The following is an 18,700-nucleotide window of genomic DNA, read 5'->3' on the forward strand; positions in this document are numbered from 1 at the left end:
ATTACAATGAAATTCCTTCTAAAATGATTCCCCTTAGTCTATATTGTTTTTTATTTTATGATGAAATTTATGGTTTTTAATTGCTAGACTAATTAATTATAATACATATTCAATGTTAAATGCAGATAATTTTAATAAAGTAAGGAATCTAGATAAAATATTAAATTAGCCTATACTTGCTTTATTGCTTTAGCCTACTATTAACAACATGTTCACCAAATAAAAATTGTAAAAAACATTCTAGATATATTACAAACTAAACAATGTTTTTATACTGATCGAACAATATTTATTATATTATAACTCAATGATTACACTATTATTTTATAATTATTGGATGCAGTAATCATTGATTATAGATAAAAAAAATAATATTATAAATATTATTCGATCAGCATATCAAATATTATGTAGCTTGTCCGTAATATTTTTTCCAATTTTCAGCTGGTAAACATGTTGCTAATGGTAAACTTGAGCACTTCAAATTCTGTTTGCATTCTGGATGTTTACATTCTTCTTCAATACCATTAAATTTCATACACGTACATCTTTGATCCTAGAGAAATGTACTTGTATAATATATAATAATTATGATTTTTTAGTTATTTGACGTTACTACCACATGGAATACTTCTTTATAAAGTGCAAATGTTGTTCTCCTAGAAAATAACGGTTCAAATAATGGTTTAAAACCATCTGTAGTAGGTATAGGTGACATGAGACAACATCCACTTTCTTGATATTTGATTCTTTCCAATGGGTTAATTGTTGAACACAATACTTCACACCTTTTCCACAATTCTTGACATTCTTTGGGTTGTAATTCATGTGTATTACTATAAGATTTAAGTATTTGTATTAGTCGAATGACTGATTTCAGAGGTTAAACTTGACATTAACGCGTTCATTTGCACACTTAGCAGATACATATGTATAGAGGCATTTTAAGTATATTAGGGTTAAGAAACTTAATTTATCCATTAATAATTCATTTTTATTTTATAATATAACTTTAATACACAATGCAAAAGAATGGCACAACACATATGACTATAATATGAGCATTATAAAAAAAAACCATTCTAACTAATGAATAGATTAAATCAGCAATTCCTGAACTGTGCACTAGGGGCACCACAAGCACATTCTAAGGGCACTGCAGTCTATGGCACATCATGAATGTAAATAATTTTAAAAAAAAAATTCATTATTATGAGTAAGGCTTGGAAGTTGATGCATATTGCATTTTTTTTAAACTTTTTAGACGATGCTCTCCTAGCTACAAATCTGTTTCATTAGCATCTGAATCTGAATAACTAATTTTTATTTTGCATTTTTTGGTGTTTATTACTTTTTAGGTAATTTCCCCACATTTTTAATCACTTTTACTGATTTCACACTAGGCAGTTCAGTTCTTATCGTTTATTGTCGGCCATTATGCCGATAACTTAAAACTTTAAGATTACCACAGACTAAGATAAGTACCTATCCAATTTTATCTTGAAGATTACATTTGTCGTCGTATTGTTGTGAATATTATTATACCTACATTTTATTATTTTAGTTCATTTTTTTGTCATTTTCATTATTTTTTTTAGGTAATTTCTGATTGTTTTTAAGGTCATCAACTTCTGAGCCCTATTAATGAGTAATTTTTGACTCAGCAGGAACCGTGCCCATATTTTGGTCCAAAAAAGGGCACCATGGAAAAATAAAATTTGAGAACTACTGGGTTAAATAATAATTAGATATTAGTATAGAATTTAAAGAGCATGTGTAATTAATTATTTAAATGCTGGAGAATTATATTAATTTGAGCTAGAAAAATGTATCATATAATATAAAACCATATTATATATATATATATATCTGTTTAATAAGAATTAAGAGTTGTATGCTATCTGTTGCTAACTGCGTTACTTGAAAATGGCTGAGGTGCTGGAAACAGTGCTCACATCATTAGCACAACTAGTGCTCTGTGCTTTCCCAAAAATAGTTTTATGTTATTTTGTTAACCTTGAAGTAAAAATAGTTATATAGGTACTTCGCTATTATATTTTACATTCAGGTCGTTTTTTGTTAAAGGTAGAAAAACTCATGATGAATCTTGTATTAAATTTTCAAATATAAAGTATAAAAAAATGTATGAATTTCTACATTAAAATCATTTGTTATTTTTCACAAATTTTGTAAAAATTCACACTTCAGACGCTTAAAAAATTTTGTAATTTAAAGGAATTTATTTTACTACCTATTAAACATTTGTAAACAGTAGCTAATTTGAATGAATTTTTGCAGAAAAAATTGCATTGCTTGTACAAATTATAATACATTTAATAATATTTATACATTATTCTATTAAAGTTGAAAGAAGGTATACACGATGACCGCGAATAATATTTTTAAATTACAAAAATATAACTTTTATTATTATTCGTATGGCTCAATATAAATAAAAGAGTCGATCGTCAATCGTCCGTGTGTTACAAAATATTAATATATGGAAAGAGCTTAAAGCACTTTACAAAGATCAAGCCATCAAATAATTGCTTTTATTTTCAATTGTACATTTATACCTAACTCATGATTACCATTATTATGTATTTATGTCATATTGTCACATAAACATAAGCATGTGTAGTGTTCGTCTTAAAAACGTACAATCTGGTTACTTTGCGATCTGCAGAACCAATCGTTAACTATAATCGTGACTATTGTAGATAAAAAATGCTGTTGTTACTTATTATCATGTTTCAATGTTTCAAAGTAGGAACTACGAATTTTATGTGTTTAAACCCCGTTTTTTTATGATCACTGATATTTATATTTTTATGTAAGTTACCTATGACGACACAGACTTACGATTAGGGAAAAATGTACTTTACTTTATGACCTGACAAATATGTTGCACATTGTAATAAAAATAATAAATGCCAATATCTCTTAATAAGTTTAAATATCGTAAAAACCAATGTACAAACCTCATATATGTATATAATAATCTTGCATTTAAGTTTAGTTTAATAATTATATGTCAATTAATTTTAATAAAATACATTGGTTTTACAGCATTGACGGTATTTAATTATTTTAAATTCTAGAGGGGTTTAACATTTTAATATCAAATACTATTTTGATGGACAATACAAACGGGTACGACTTTTAAATTAATCTGTAATTTTAAGTTGTTTGATTTCTCATTTGTTCAGTTGTAAAAATCTTATTAAAAACCAACCATACAAAGTAAATAAGTCTAAATCACATTATAAATTTGGCTCACTTACTCCTTATGTACATTGTTAGTTTTTGTCTTCGGCGGAGTATTATTATTGTTTTTAATTTTGCACATATTATTATTGTTCATTTTTTGAATTAAAATTGAAATTTATCTATTTTTATGTGTTACCTATAATATCTTGTATTATTAAATAATAATAAGTTTTGTAATGTAATTATAATGAAATTGTAAATATTTAAATTTTAAATTTATATTTTTGTATTAATAATGTATCAATGTGTTCCTTAGTGACAGTTTAACATACTAAAAAAAAAAATGTGTCGGCTACCGAAAATGACGAAAATGCTTATTATTCCTAATAATGTAAGGAATTATTGTCATAATTTCAGTATTGGTAATTAATTAAAGTCAATAGTATCATGTACCTACAGCTCGTAGTGCTCGTACTCTTAATTAAATATTTTAGATTGAAAATATAAAAAAAAATTCTTTCAACTAAGTATCAAACATAGGTATATATCATATAAATATATATTTTTATATATTTTTACGTGTAAGCTATATATGTATAGGTATGTTGTATATTTTATATTTATAGCTTTTTTTTTATTTATTTAAGTATATTCAATTTGTTTATAATAAAAAAACAATAAGTATTAAGGATAACATAGAAAATATACAAACATAAATAACGTGAAGAGGAGACCGTTCATTAACTGAACCTCAGACATTTTGTTTTTTTCCCCTATTTTAGGAGATCTCTAGACCAGTTTCTTTTTAATCGACGGTGAATTTGCGATAATGTAAGAGAGCCAATAGCCAAGAGAGGACATATTTTGAATGAAGGCGTTTATGTTGTTTGTTAATTTTTAATGGAAACTTTTGTAGTGGCTTATTTCAAGCTCGTTTACTGATTGTATTTTTAGGTCATTATGGAAGGCTGCGTTTGTTATGCACCATGGAGTACCGGCAATAAAGCTTAAGGTAATTGACTGGAAGGCTTGAATAGGGCGAATGTTTGCGGGTTTTGCTGGGCCCAAAATTTGGATGCCATATGACCTTCTGGCCTAATGATTACTTTGTATAGGAATAGTTTGTTTTCGAGACTCAAGTTTGATTTTAGTAGAGGTCTATTGGTCTAAGTATAGATGGCGACGGGAGTTAAGTTATTTTCGTTTTTGCTTGGTGCGGTTTGACCAGGTTAATCTTTTATCCAGAGTTATACATAGGTATTTGGTTGATTGGTGAAGTGGAATTGGTTTATTGAACTTTTGTGGGTGACATTCTCTTTTGTTTAGTGAAAAATTCGGCTGCATACGAATTGCGTCCCAAAATACGAAAATATACATTGCGATATCCGAGTTGCGTCCGTGGTTTTTGCACAACACATCTGAGTTGCGTCCGTAATTTTTTCGCGACAAGTACGAGTTGCGTCCTGGTTAATAATTGATTAGTTGGTTAATAGTATACAATGTCAATATACATATCTATACGCCTTATACATAGTTTCCTTCCCACTTTTACAGACTGAGGACTGCCATTTGTATAAATGGTGTGAATTTTGAATAACCGCCATTTAAGGTAATATTTATTTTTATATTCTCCTTGGGTAATTTTCCGTTACACATCTTATCATATTTTGAATAAATTGATTGAACGATAATTGTTTTTTGAATTTTCCAAATTCAGCAGCACGTAGTAGGTATTAATTCAAATAGTAAAATAAATACTCATAAATCATTATTCACGTCTCAATATTTAAGTGAATAATAGTCATTATTACCAGATACCAGCTGATAGACTGGAGTTTGAAATAGTGAATAACTATAAACATTTAAACATTTAAATTAAATTATTTTTATTTTTCTAATAAACCATGGAGAATATTTTGCACGTGGAGGTCCTTTTACAAACCGATAAGTATGTACATTTTATATGAATATACATAATGTTTTTGTATTAGCTTTTAAGTATCCACCAACATTTAGTAAACAATTTGAAATTGGAAATATTAACAAGTTGTCTATTTGATTTGGTAACTTAATCAATTAAGCATGAATACAAGGGTAGTAGGTAAAACAAATTAATATGAATTTATTATTAAAAACAAATGCATTTATAATATTGCTTGCATTTAGAATAAAATATTTTATTGATAAGTGTATTATTGGCTATTATTATGATTATGAACAATGTTATAGAGCTATCGAGATTCCTGAATTGGAAAAAGCTATCAGACTCGAATTAAAAAATATTGATCCAATTGTCCCAGATTCTATGCACACGACATTTGTCACTGAAGGATTATCCGAATTTGTAAAGTTTATACAAATTTGCGAAATAGAAAATTTACAAGATACTGAAAATGTTGAACAGATGGTGATAGAAGTAAGAACATCAATATTTATTTTATAAGTTTTAATCCTATAATAATTAAAAATAATTTACAGGCAGAACTTCATTCATTAGATTTAGATTCATATTTGATTAAAATCTATTTTTACAAATTAGATGATAGTGGTTTAGAAGACGATGCTACAACTGATGAGTCTACATGCAAAATGAGACGTTGTATATTACCCAATGTGGATTTTTGTGGTATCTGGGAATCATTGGTGTTTCAAGAACCGGTCAAAGAAATTGTAATCATACAAAATATTAATAAATAATAAGTAATATTTGGCATGTATAAATAGATAATTTATTTTAAAACTTGCTTGTTTTAGCTTTTACACTACGCACAGACAGGGATGAATTTTGCACGTCATAATGTAAACACTAATATTATTAGTTATAATAGATTAATCCTGCTACACGGTCCACCTGGTACTGGCAAGACATCTATCTGTAAAGCCCTTGCCCAAAAATTATCAATACGGTTGGGAAAACAGTACAATTTTTTTGAATTTATTGAAATCAATAGTCACAATTTATTGTCCAAATATTTCTCTGAAGTAAGAATTAATATTTTGAATAATTAATAATGAACCATTTTCACCTTATGAATTAATTTTATCATAGAGTGGATCATTAGTAATGTCTATGTTCCAACAAATAAAAAGTGTTTTGGAGTATGGTGATTCATTGGTATTTATATTAATTGACGAAGTAGAGAGTTTAACACGTGCTCGAGATGCAGTGTTATCTGGTACTGAACCATCAGACTCTATAAGGGTTGTAAATGCTGTACTAACACAACTTGATAATTTAAGAAAGTAAACATAATGATTGATAATAGTTAAATAAATATTTGTTGTTGCTTATTTGTTTGTTGTGATATCTTTTAAAGGTATCCAAATGTTATATTTTTAACAACATCAAATGTGACAGAAGCCATCGATACTGCATTTACTGATAGAGCTGATATAAAAATGCTCATCAACCCTCCTCAAGAAATGGCAATCTACACTATACTTAAAGCAGCTATTGAAGAACTTATCAAAGTAAAGATCATTGTTAAAATGCATTAAATATGTATATATATATATATATATATTATATATATTTAAAATGTTTTACTTAAAAATTAGGTGAAACTAATTATAAATGTAACAGAACAAGATAAATTTGATCGTCTTCCTAATATTAATGCTGAACAAAAAGAAGTTCTCAATACAACGCAAAAATTACATCAAATTTCCAAGTACAAAAAAAAAAATAAACTTATTTATGATATACTTTTAAATAAGTAAAAAATAAATATTGATTTTTCTGTTATTTTATATTTTAGGGAAAGTATTGGTTTGAGTGGACGTGTTCTAAAAAAAATTACTTTTATAGCACATTCTATATACATAAGGCAACCACAATGTGATGGTGTTCATCAGTTTTTAGAAGCCTTACATAAAGCAGTGAAGTATCAAAAAGCACAAGATGCTGGCCTAACTAAAATTAAATAGTTAAACATTTTTTACATTATTGTACACTACAATTCTGTTTTTTTTTTTTTGGTAATTTGTAATATTATATCTTAAATAGTTTTATTCTAATGAAATTTAAATATATAAAATGTAAAATATAGAATATACAAATAAAAATAAAATTTTACCAATTATATTGACAAACTAAATTAAATAGACCAATACAGTGGTCACCCCTTATTGGACTCTAGGTTAATTGTCTCATTTGCCTATTAGACTCAAAACGGCTGGTGCCGATTTACACATATACTAACATCTATTCGACACACACTGGTTAATAGGGTCATTTGAAAATTAGATAAATAAAAAAAATATGTACATACTATGTGGTAAAATATAGTCAAAACGGCCAAAATAGAATGTGCTGGTGATGGTGATGAAGAGGAACCTGATGAGAAACCACCATCAACTAAACAAATGATAGAAGCACTTCAAATTTTACGTAGAGGAATTCGGCAAAGAGGCAATTTTGACGTTTTCTAGCAACATAAATCCTACGAAAATGAAGAAGGGAAAATCCAATCAACCCAAGATGGATTTTTATCAAAAAATTAATTAAATTTTACATACCTTCATGTTATTTTATTTTTAAATGCGTATAGGCCGTATAGCTAGGTTTTCATTTTTATACATACCTTAAATCTCAATACATATTTTTTAAGTAAATTAGTTTTTAAATTTAAACATTTTCAAAAAAATGTTTGGGTCATTTGCCTTAATGACTATTCGGTTAATGGACTCGAAAATGAGCAGGTGCCAAGTGAGTCCAATAAGCGTTGACCACTGTGTTTATTAAATATTAATTAATAATTAATTGAGTCTTATTGTTATAAGCATCTTAATTGGTCACTATCAGGGCTGAATTTAATAAATTCAATTCACCAAACTTTCTGTCCATGTTCAATTCTTAACATATTTTTGGGTAGCGACCCTTCATAATTTGAATGACCCAAAATTGTCATCGTCCACCAAGTTCTATATTTGGTAACTTGTCAGACAAATCCAGCCCGGGTCACTATCTACATTGGTAACTGTAGATAGTTATATTTGGTGTGCACCCTTGAAAGATGCAATTAATTGCTTGATAGTTGATTTACATCTCCGCAACAATAGGTAATATTTGAATCTAGTACAGCTATGTAAATGAGAAGACATATAAGTGGAATTATAAGTTTATTGTTGGAAATAAAAGTATTGATATTATAGGTATATTATATTATAAGTAGGGCTCAGAATTATAATGCTCTATAATCATTTATGTGATTATATTGTCATTAAAATATGCTATTGTAAAGTAAAAATAATTAAATAAATAAAATTAAATTCTGTTAAAACATTTTAATATTAAAATAGTAGGTATTAATTAAACAATGTATAATATCCCATTTTCATATTAAATCAAATTATAAAACTATGGAGTATAAAATAATAGGTATGTATCTGTTTTGTAATCAGTGTAGCAAATGTATTAATCAAAATTTCACTCATCTAAGTATAATATATGTTAATAAATTTATGAATAAGAATCAATTTTAAGAGAAATTCTAGATTGCTAAATTGCTTAAATATTTTTCTTATTATGCTAGTTATCTAAGTAGTTGCAGTTGACAATTAAAAAATCCAGTATGTTCGATAAATTTGAGGCCAATATCGGCAATATCTGTTCAGTTTGAATTTAATTTATATTTCCAAATCTCAACAACTTTGGTTATATGTTGTTACCTCCACCTCATTCCCACAAAAAATTCAGTGAAATAAACAGCTATGTATTTTACTGATTTTTAGAGGTTTAAAAACGCATAAGTTTGTTTTAGGCTTAGGTGTTGATTTTATTTTTAGAATCCATACATACAAAATTCAAGCTGAGATAGAAATTAACTATCTGTATTTTATTACAATAACACAAAAAATGTTATGTTAGAAAACAAATTTAGTATATTTAGTACTGATTTTGAATGAGGAAAAACAAAATTCTTTTATCATACGTTTATTTCAGAAACTTGTACATTTAAACAATAACTACAAATTATTGACTTATCATTCATCCAATGCCTTTACTAAACCAAGCATTCTGTCATAATCTATAGGCCTTTTGAATCTTTCTCTTAGGATAATAGACTTGTGCCCAGCTAGTCGATAATACTCTTTGTGCCAAGGAATAAAAGCATTTATACTATCCGGTAATTTAATAGCCGTTTCAAATGTGCATGTTATATTTTTCCATGGTAAAAGTGGATTTATGTACACGCCCACGTACTGTCTTTTTGTGTTGTGCCTGTAAATTCTTAATACATATTTAGAAATAAAATTATATGACACTATTTTTAGAAGAAACAATGTCGGAATCATTATCATAAGTTCCAATGTTGAGTTTGGTATAAATAATATATCTAAATACGTCTGTAAATCAATTTTTCCTAATGTGAATAACATATAGAAATAGGCAATAATAAAAGTTGATGGCAGGACTATAATGGTAGCAATTACAATTCCACTCAAACAGCGTGCATACGTTTCACCGGTGCCATTGTAAATGAGTTCATACTCTGATGGTGAAACCCTGTCTTGAGCGGCTTTTTTATTGTACACATCGTAAATAGGTTTTAAGTCCATCTTTTTCATAAAACAGCGATCCGGCACCAAATATCCAGACAATCGATTGGAAGGTAGTAGCATGCGATTGTTGTGATTTACTGAAGTTTTTAAATCCAATGTATAAGACCGTTTCACTGAAGAAAATATCGAAGAGTTAACACTTCTCCGGAGACAATAATTAAAAATATACATCTTAGTGTTAGTATTTAACAATCAGACGCGAACAAAGGTATTATTAATTATTTGTTTTAATACAAATTTAAATTTAAAATGACATCAAATTGATACGAGTTATAGAGGTATATAATATAATTTTTTATTGCGTATTATAATAAAATATAAATATCTACAGAATTCAATGATTCAATAATTGAAAGATATAACAACTACAAACTTATATTAAACGTGTTTACAAGTCGTTAATAAGCAGCTCTTTTGAAGTTGAGGACGAACAACATTTATCATTAGTGTAAAACCACAGAATATATGAAATGTATAATACATAATATATAATATTTATATTTATATATTACATTCTGTGGTAAAACTATAAACAGTATAAACACTGAAAACAATAACACATTACAACTTTACATTTTACAGTCAACAGTACAATTACAACATTTTTTAGTACAAAACACTACAGGAATATATTTTGACATTGATAGTTGATAAGAATATGTGTATGAAATAAGAATGTACGATGGGCATATTTGGGCAATATATACATGCCTATTCTTTTTTAACAAGATTGTTCTTTGATACCACCATAGAGTGATACAAGACGTTCTGGTAATAACTGGTATAGACCGCCACGGTCACGCAATCACGGCGAACGGTTCGTGGCTAGTGCACAGAAAATTATCATTTATCATTTTGAATTTGTATCATTAATTTTATCAAAATTAGCTGGTTGTAGCAATCTGTATTCTGTAGTTGATAAACTTGTTAATCTTAATTATTGCTCATTTGCTCGACGCTCAACTTTACTACTCGAGTAGTGACTAGTGAGTACCCGCCTAACGCCTAACCGTCCGGAGGTACGTCGAGGTTCAAGCCGTTCAAGGGTCTGTTAGCAAAAACAAAATATAAAAATGCCAAATACCCGTTACACACACGCTGTGGTAAATCGTTTGCCACGATCGTTGAGAGACCGACAGCCGACATTGGACTACGATCGAGCCAAACGGCAACACGAAAACTACGTTAAAGCCCTGCGAGATGTTGGTCTTGATGTGATCGAAATGCCAGCAGACGAGGATACACCGTGGTGTGTTTTTGTTGACGACACGGCATTCGTGTGTAACGGCACGGCAATCATCACAAAGCCCGCAGAGCCCGAGAGAGCAAAAGAAGTAAGTCTGTTAATTCATGAAAATCATTAAGTGGACGTACTCCTCGCATGTATCTCTATCTTACAAGTACTAACACTAAAAATTTATGTTTAGTAGTTTTAATATTAGAATAAATATTTTCCTTATGACTAAATTTAAATGTAACCATATTTTCTAGGATTTGTTTTTTTTATTTTAAAATATTGAAGCGAGCAATGAGCATTTTTATTTATAATTTCAAATATGAAAAAAAGATCAACAAACCACAAATAATATTTAAATCTTAACTAGTTTAGAGATAATATTTTTTTTAAATTAACCTCAATTCACTGTACAGTAACAATAGTAAGATGGAAACAATGTATGCGGGTGAGACTTCAACAATATGTGATTTCTACTAAAACACATCAGGATCATACAACAGTTGAAATGATGAATATTAATTTAAACTAGGAAAATCTTATAGGCTTCATACAGCACCAATATAAATTATTAACAACTAAATTGATCATAACATTCATTTTTTATTACTCTAGAATGAAGTATCTACATTTAATATATCCACATTGTTCTTAAACAATAAGTGTTTGAAATGCTTCAGGTTGAAGCAGTAAGAGCGGTGTTGAAGAAAGAAATTGGATTGCCTATTGTTGAGATATCTGATAAATCTGCAAAATTACATGGAAGCGATATATTATTTACAGGTAAAAAATATATGACATTAATATTAGTATCTTTATATAATTATTATAAACTGCTAATTAGGTGATGCAGTAGAATTTTCTCAAAGATAATTAAAATATGAATTGTGTCATATTCTTATTAAACGTATTATACTTTGTAGATAATAAAGCAATATCTCTTAAGCGTCTTCATCAATAGTCATTTCATTTCATATCATTCATTTTAAAAGGCAATTAAAATTTAATATGAATTAAAAATATGACGTATAATTTTTAAATATATTTCTACATGTTCTTAGTAATATAATTATTTGTTTTAGCATTTTTCTGATACATTATCAATTTTTGCCTAATTCAGTTTTAAATTGGTCATTATTAATGATATCATACCAAGAAACTATTTATATGAATATGTCAGTGTTAGTTTAAACTTTTGAATTTATCACCCACATTTAATTATAAAAATATCATTGTTTGTAGGTCGAGAATTCTTTATTGGAATAACAAAATGGACTAATGAATCAGGAGCATGTGCAGTTGCTTCTGCTTTTCCTGAATATCCTTGTACTCCAATTAAGGTTAGAAAGTATTCAATGATTTCATAGTATTATACATTTAAATAGATAGCACAGCTTAAAGGATAATTAACGCAAGTAAAGTTATTTAACAGGTTACAGAAAATAAACATCTAAAAACAATTGTGTCAATGGCGGGACCAGATCTTATATGTGTGGGCTCTAGTGATTCTTCAAAAAATGTTTTGAAGGTGATTTAACATAATATTTTTACTAACAAGTTAATAATTAATATTTTTTCATAATATTTAGAGATTAGAAAGAGAAGCTACTTATAGCTACCAAGTTCTTACATTACCTGAAGATGAAGCTGCTAATGTTATGTATATTAATGGTACATTATTACATCGGTCAGCCAAAGAAATACCATTATCATTCAGTGTAATACATTTATTTATTACTTATCATTTTTTCCAAATATTTATAAATATTAAATATATGAAATAATTATTCTAGGTTCTAATGGAGAAAATTACTGATTTTACTCTTCAAGCAATAGATATTTCTGAACTTCTAAAATGTGAAGGAGCTAACTTAAATTCATGTTGCCTTTTAGTCAGACGTACAAAACATATTCGAAGCTTATAATTTGCTATTAAGTTATACAATTCATTCCACTATATCAGTATTATAAATTTATAAATAACACTTCTCATGACCAACATATTTATATATACACACATAATCACATAAATAATGTTCTAAATTCTAATAATTAATAATTGTTAGTATGTTTTCATGATAGCTTATGTGTTTTTAAAAACGTAATATGTACTAAGATTGAATCTTAACATAATATTTTAGTTAATTTGTTCCTTATAAGAATCATTAGATCTGATTTTATGGCTACAATTAAGCATAGCATTTGAATTAATATAATTTAAATATTTATTAACTTGCAATATTAAATATTTTATAAACTAAAAATAAGAATGTAATTATTATTGCGGTTTTTCTTATTTTATTTTCTTAACACATTTTTCTTCACCTCATTGATCAATTTATTATTCAGAAATAACTTAAAACTAATATATTGACTACCAATATAAATAAATGAAAATTGGTACTATGATTAATTAATAGTAGGTAAATATCCATACATTCCTACTTGTTGCTTAATGAAAATAGAAAATACCTCAAGTCTATTAATAGCGTTGCATTCCAGTAAACTTTTATATTCTGAGCAGATCGATAAATGTATTAATTTTACCATGATGTCTGTTATGACCCTTTTAAGAAAGTAAAATGCTTTGATTTTTTTCAACCACATATTTTCTAGTAGAAAAGTGAATCTCTGGTACTAAGGGGAGCAAAAGTAAAGTTTTCAATAGTGGCAGGAAAAACAAACAAAAAATTAAGTAAAAACTAAAAACTAATATTTTTAAACAAGACCGGATTTCAAAAAATCAATTTTTATTGTAAGTTCAACTCTAAAAAAATAACCACTAACTAAAAATTGTATTGAACCTCTATGCACCATAACGTTTTTCAAATATTGCGACCATTTGAAATGTTCACATGTAAATTAACTAAATCTCACAATTCTCACTTATACATAAATTTATATTTTCAACTAATGTTTTGTAAATGATAACTAATATTCATTATTTTAAACATACATCATACAAAAAGCAGAGCTTACTTCTCTTGCATAGTATGTTTGAATTCAATAAATTGTCGATATATGAAAGAATATTTTGGAAAAGATATTCAAACTTAATAAAATTGTGTTCATTTCTTTTCAATATTTATAAACTTGTGGTTTATAAATTGAGATGGTACCTATGACATTTTAAATATAAAATAATTTGTGCATTTTCGGAATTAAAGTATTAAAGAAATCAAAATTTAATCATTTTATGACATTCGAAAACAGAATATTAGGAGAAGCTAGAAGTTTTTATTCGTCACGTTTGAAGTAGTTACTTCCCCCCATCCACCAATCATAATAAAACCTGATTTTACCTATGGACCATAGGAAAAATCCTGATATCTCCACAGATCTATTTGCCTCTGTACAATATCATACGAAACATATTCTATTAAGTATAATTTTCAGAAGTAAGTACATAGGTTATGTACTTATTATGGTATACTCCTAATAAATTTTCTTTAGGCGCTCCTTATTTGTTCTGGATAAATATTTTTACCCACCTTCCACTACAAAAAAAAATTATAGGTGATTCAAATACACCAACTTATAAAACTACAAGCTCAACACTACTAGCGGAAAATTAAGTTGAACTATTTTTTAATAATTATCAATAATCAACAACGATATAATATAAAGATAACATAGTATTATTAATATTACACACATTATATTTATAAACAGCATTGTAGAAATTAAAAAAAGGACAATTAATAATCTTGGTTTCCTAGATACACAGCATTCAAATTTATTATTTAAACAATAGTTGGAAAGTTGGGATGTGATAACTAAACAAAATATTTAAATATTGAATAATATGTGATATTTTCAATCATTGTGAATTTGATGGTTAGTTTTTATAAATATATATATATATATAAATGTAGGTTATTTTTAAAGGTTAGATATTAAAATCTTATATTTCATTTTTACTTTTTTTAAATTGGTATTTAAGTAGTATACCTACGAGACATTTGAATCGAAAGTGGTGTCGTGATCTCTTAAATTAAATTAAATCAAGCGAACAATGGGGGTGGCTCTATTCATCAAAATCTCATGACCTGATGACCTGTCAACTTTTATCTATTATTCTCATTGAGTCAAGTATAGTTAGTGATACAGATTGTTTATTTCTTGTCAAAATAAAAATAAAAAGTAAGTATACAAGTTATATACAATTACCTTGGAAAAATGTATTTATTTCTTTTCTTTGTCCGATGACGCCACTTCTTCAGTGATGGGTTTAGCACTACTAAAATTCGGAAATTGTTCCCATGGAGTAGAAAGCTCAAAACGTCTGAATTCTTGTGACATCTCCAATGGCTCTACCACAACTCTCCTTTTTTCATCATCATACCTTACCTAAAACAAAGTTTATTTAAAGTTAAAATTATCCTTTTTTATCTAAAAACTATCAAATTACTTCTACATATCCAGACAATGGAAAATCTTTACGGAATGGATGACCTTCAAATCCATAATCAGTAAGAATTCTTCTTAAATCTGGATGATTAGTGAAAAAAACTCCAAACATATCCCAAATCTCTCTTTCGTACCAATTAGCTCCTTCATAAATTGATGTAATGGAATCAATTGGTGTTAACTCATCAGTATAAGTCTTAACACGTAAGCGAGTATTGAATCGAAGTGACAACAGATTGTAAACAATCTAAATTATATAAAAAAAATATATTTCATTCATTGTAATAAACAATATTTTTCTAATAATTTGATTATTTTTATAGCAACAACACTAATAACTAATATCCAGATTCATAAGTATTTAAAGTTAAAACTAATTTACATTATATACTAAAAAACCGGAGAAATCACTTTGTTAAGTATGTATGTGTTTAGAGGAATCGCTGTAACAAATGTGTCACTTATGAATTCAATGATAAAAAGTCATTTAAAAAATAAATGTCGTTTAAGGAAAAACGATTCTAAGGGAAGACAATCTGTCAGTCTATAATCTAACCAATATTATTATGATAATATTGTTATTAAATAATTCATTAAACTATTGAAGATTAGTAAAAGTAGATGAAAATTTTATTGCACTTATATGCACAATATAATAATGTACTTTAAAATTTTGAAGTTTATGTATCCAAAAATGACATTTTAAATAACAACAAAATAACTAAAATCGTTGTTCTATGTATACAACTTTTAACTTTAAATGCTTATAATAATAAATTGTACCTATGACTAAAATATCCAAATTTCCAAATCTATAAATACCTCAAAGAGATTCAAAATAATTTGAAGTATCTACACCTATAAATCTTAAATTAACATCCTAAAAACTTATTAAATTTTGACAAAAACTGATTTCGTGTAAAAATCAGTTTTTCCTAATTTCTTTTGTTTTTATTGACACTTAAAAACTACTATGAATTTTTAAATTTTACTTCTCAACAGTATAAATAAGATTCACTTTCCTATCAGATAAGATCCTGATATAAAGATTAAAGCATTGTTTCTACTACATAAATATTTTTTTTTCTTTATTTATATATACACAATCTGTAGTTCCTAAAAGGTACAATAAGAGTATTTGCTATAAGTTTAATTAGTAACATGAGAATTTGATAAAAGAAGCCACCCAATGATGACACTTTTAGTTTTGAATTAATATTTTAAACAAAAAAAAATTTTTTTTTCTTACATAAATATCAGAGAAAAATACACATTATTGAAAAATAAATACCTACAATCATCTGAATGCTTTGAAAACTAATTTTAATATTTTTGATTTGGGTAGTTGAGTGTTAATTTTGATTTCAAAAATAAAAATTACATAATTTATTTACACTAATATAAAATGTATCATAACCTAACCAAGGGGTTTAGAGTTTCTGGGTTTGGTTATACCCCTTTGGATTTTATTTTTACAAGTATATATATACCAATTTTTGAATGTTTTGAATTTTCTGTTATAACAAGTATGGACACCCCCCCCCTTCCCCAACCAAAAAATCTTAGTTGCTCAAATATAGATGTCAACCAATCCTTAAGTTTTACTAATTAAAACACTAAATACTAAAATATGACACTTAAACAAATAAATCCAAAAATAATATTAAATAGTTACCTCAAATCTATTTGAACGTTGAGGAACATCTACAGCGCATATATCAGATAAATTAGCAAACTGGCAATTTGTTTGATTTTTTAAAAAATGAAATACTGGTAAGACACCATCTGGTGCTATCAGTAATTCTAATTCATTTCTAGAACTTATTTGAATTTTTTGAATATACTTAGGTAAACATTCAGCAACAAAATTTCCAAATTCAAGGTATTGTTCTGGTACTGACTCAAATTTTTGTTTTGGTACCACTACAAAAAAAAAAAAACAATTAATTATTAATAGAATTCTACAATCTATGTTTATATTCTATTGATAGAAATTGCATTTTTTTCTTCTGTAGAACCTGTTCTGAATACAGATCATAGACATCAAGATTTCAAAAAATCATTATGTGCTCTAAGTAAAAAACTACTCTCCTACATTATAAACTTTTTTTCTTATAAACATAATATTAGGATTTAATACTATATTTTTTGAATATAAGACAATTTTAATAAAATGATAATTTTTAACATATTATACATACAATAATAATTTTAATTCTAATGTAATATGTAATACCTATGGGTGCCTTTACATTTTATAAGAGGTAGGTAAGTTCAATTAAACTTTAGAAATTACAGTGTAAAATGTATTAAGGTAAACGTAAAATTTGCCATGTTGTATGTTAGTAAGAAAGATACAACAGAAGCCCAAGTGGCATCTTAAGAAAAATAATATAATTTACAGTTTTGATGATATCTTTGAATTAAACCATTTTTTATAGTTATTTATAACACTTAAAATCTTAAATTTAATTAAAATTAATACAACCAAATTATATCAATCCACTGTATTAATAAGAATCCAAAACAATTAATAAGCCACCAACATTGAGTAGATTACATATTTTTTCACACTGGTAAACATCAATAAAACTGTATATACATACACAATTTTATTCCTAAATATTTGGTAAATAATATCTACCTGTCGTGGATTCAGCTCGGGTCATCAGTTTGAAATACTTGGGCATTCTTGAGCCTAAAAAAGAATTTGATACAATCAATATTTTGTGAATCAGACATAATAAATAATATATTGTAGTTGACAAAAAATAAGTTTTTTTACCAGTCTGAACTGTACTTAATCTTTGGATTGCTCTGGTTATGATCCTTATCGACATTGTTAAAACAAATGATTTTGAACGCTTTAATATTTAATGAATAAATGAACGATCAACTACGACGACGGAGAAAAATATCTGACACAAATCTATTTCGCACTGGCACACTGCCCAGAAGTTGAGATAGACAATGTTCAGTGAATACGGATTAGTTAATAATAATAATAATGTAATACGTATTCCATAAAGTCATGAGACATGAATGACATAAAGTGAAAAAAGATCATACTGAATACTGATCATAGATGATAATATCTTTTTACTTTTTAGAAAATAGATATACGATAAAAAAACAATATCCATGGTAACTGGTAAGGACCTAGGTATCTTGATTTTGATAAGCATACAACTATAGATAAAATTATTATTATCACGAACTAAGATAGTGAGCCCATATTATGTTTATGTTATTATATTGAATTCATATACATATAATATATAA

The 18,700-nt window shown here is 27.0% G+C and overlaps 5 protein-coding genes across 5 annotated transcripts; 2 read left to right on the forward strand and 3 right to left on the reverse strand.

Annotated features, from left to right (window-relative positions):
• Positions 1-42: 42 nt before the first annotated feature.
• On the reverse strand, positions 43-3,364 carry LOC107171671 (uncharacterized). The gene is made up of 3 exons (XM_089219807.1): positions 3,285-3,364; positions 620-836; positions 43-556 (listed from the first exon to the last, which is right to left on the reverse strand). The coding sequence occupies exons 1-3, from the start codon at positions 3,362-3,364 to the stop codon at positions 407-409; spliced, it is 447 nt and encodes a 148-aa protein (XP_089075933.1). The 3' UTR covers positions 43-406.
• A 1,543-nt stretch (positions 3,365-4,907) lies between these two features.
• On the forward strand, positions 4,908-7,292 carry pch2 (pachytene checkpoint 2 protein). Its single transcript, XM_015514065.2, has 8 exons — positions 4,908-5,158; positions 5,440-5,626; positions 5,689-5,880; positions 5,965-6,192; positions 6,260-6,453; positions 6,528-6,681; positions 6,769-6,881; positions 6,969-7,292. Exons 1-8 carry the CDS (start codon positions 5,115-5,117, stop codon positions 7,135-7,137), a joined length of 1,281 nt encoding a protein of 426 aa, XP_015369551.2. The 5' UTR covers positions 4,908-5,114; the 3' UTR covers positions 7,138-7,292.
• Positions 7,293-9,129: 1,837 nt separating this feature from the next.
• LOC107165715 (uncharacterized) lies at positions 9,130-10,563 on the reverse strand. The gene has a single exon (XM_015514070.2). It carries the CDS (start codon positions 9,943-9,945, stop codon positions 9,196-9,198), a length of 750 nt encoding a protein of 249 aa, XP_015369556.1. The 5' UTR covers positions 9,946-10,563; the 3' UTR covers positions 9,130-9,195.
• A 133-nt stretch (positions 10,564-10,696) lies between these two features.
• Positions 10,697-13,289, forward strand: LOC107165712 (N(G),N(G)-dimethylarginine dimethylaminohydrolase 1). The gene is made up of 6 exons (XM_015514068.2): positions 10,697-11,108; positions 11,689-11,791; positions 12,251-12,348; positions 12,441-12,536; positions 12,598-12,726; positions 12,802-13,289. The coding sequence occupies exons 1-6, from the start codon at positions 10,848-10,850 to the stop codon at positions 12,931-12,933; spliced, it is 819 nt and encodes a 272-aa protein (XP_015369554.1). The 5' UTR covers positions 10,697-10,847; the 3' UTR covers positions 12,934-13,289.
• Positions 11,592-18,489, reverse strand: ND-30 (NADH:ubiquinone oxidoreductase core subunit S3). The gene is made up of 6 exons (XM_015514069.2): positions 18,204-18,489; positions 18,063-18,116; positions 17,094-17,341; positions 15,420-15,665; positions 15,179-15,358; positions 11,592-11,755 (listed from the first exon to the last, which is right to left on the reverse strand). Exons 1-5 carry the CDS (start codon positions 18,256-18,258, stop codon positions 15,194-15,196), a joined length of 768 nt encoding a protein of 255 aa, XP_015369555.1. The 5' UTR covers positions 18,259-18,489; the 3' UTR covers positions 11,592-11,755; positions 15,179-15,193.
• Positions 18,490-18,700: the final 211 nt, after the last annotated feature.

The sequence above is a fragment of the Diuraphis noxia genome, unplaced genomic scaffold (assembly GCF_037042655.1).
Source record: "Diuraphis noxia isolate RWA-SAM2 unplaced genomic scaffold, SU_Dnox_SAM2 contig0002, whole genome shotgun sequence".
Lineage (NCBI taxonomy): Eukaryota > Metazoa > Arthropoda > Insecta > Hemiptera > Aphididae > Diuraphis > Diuraphis noxia.

Coding starts and splice junctions, on each gene's coding strand:
- LOC107165712 (XM_015514068.2), top strand. CDS start 10,848: ATGCCAAATACCCGTTACACACACGCTGTGGTAAATCGTTTGCCACGA. Junction 11,109..11,688: donor AGCCCGAGAGAGCAAAAGAA/GTAAGTCTGTTA, acceptor GAAATGCTTCAG/GTTGAAGCAGTAAGAGCGGT. Junction 11,792..12,250: donor AAGCGATATATTATTTACAG/GTAAAAAATATA, acceptor CATTGTTTGTAG/GTCGAGAATTCTTTATTGGA.
- LOC107165715 (XM_015514070.2), bottom strand. CDS start 9,945: ATGTATATTTTTAATTATTGTCTCCGGAGAAGTGTTAACTCTTCGATA.
- pch2 (XM_015514065.2), top strand. CDS start 5,115: ATGGAGAATATTTTGCACGTGGAGGTCCTTTTACAAACCGATAA. Junction 5,627..5,688: donor TTGAACAGATGGTGATAGAA/GTAAGAACATCA, acceptor AATAATTTACAG/GCAGAACTTCATTCATTAGA. Junction 6,882..6,968: donor AAATTACATCAAATTTCCAA/GTACAAAAAAAA, acceptor TTTATATTTTAG/GGAAAGTATTGGTTTGAGTG.
- ND-30 (XM_015514069.2), bottom strand. CDS start 18,258: ATGTCGATAAGGATCATAACCAGAGCAATCCAAAGATTAAGTACAGTT. Junction 18,117..18,203: donor ATTAAGTACAGTTCAGACTG/GTAAAAAAACTT, acceptor ATTCTTTTTTAG/GCTCAAGAATGCCCAAGTAT. Junction 15,359..15,419: donor CATTGTCTGGATATGTAGAA/GTAATTTGATAG, acceptor ACTTTGTTTTAG/GTAAGGTATGATGATGAAAA.
- LOC107171671 (XM_089219807.1), bottom strand. CDS start 3,364: ATGAACAATAATAATATGTGCAAAATTAAAAACAATAATAATACTCCG. Junction 837..3,284: donor ACTAACAATGTACATAAGGA/GTAAGTGAGCCA, acceptor TAAATCTTATAG/TAATACACATGAATTACAAC. Junction 557..619: donor ATAAAGAAGTATTCCATGTG/GTAGTAACGTCA, acceptor ACATTTCTCTAG/GATCAAAGATGTACGTGTAT.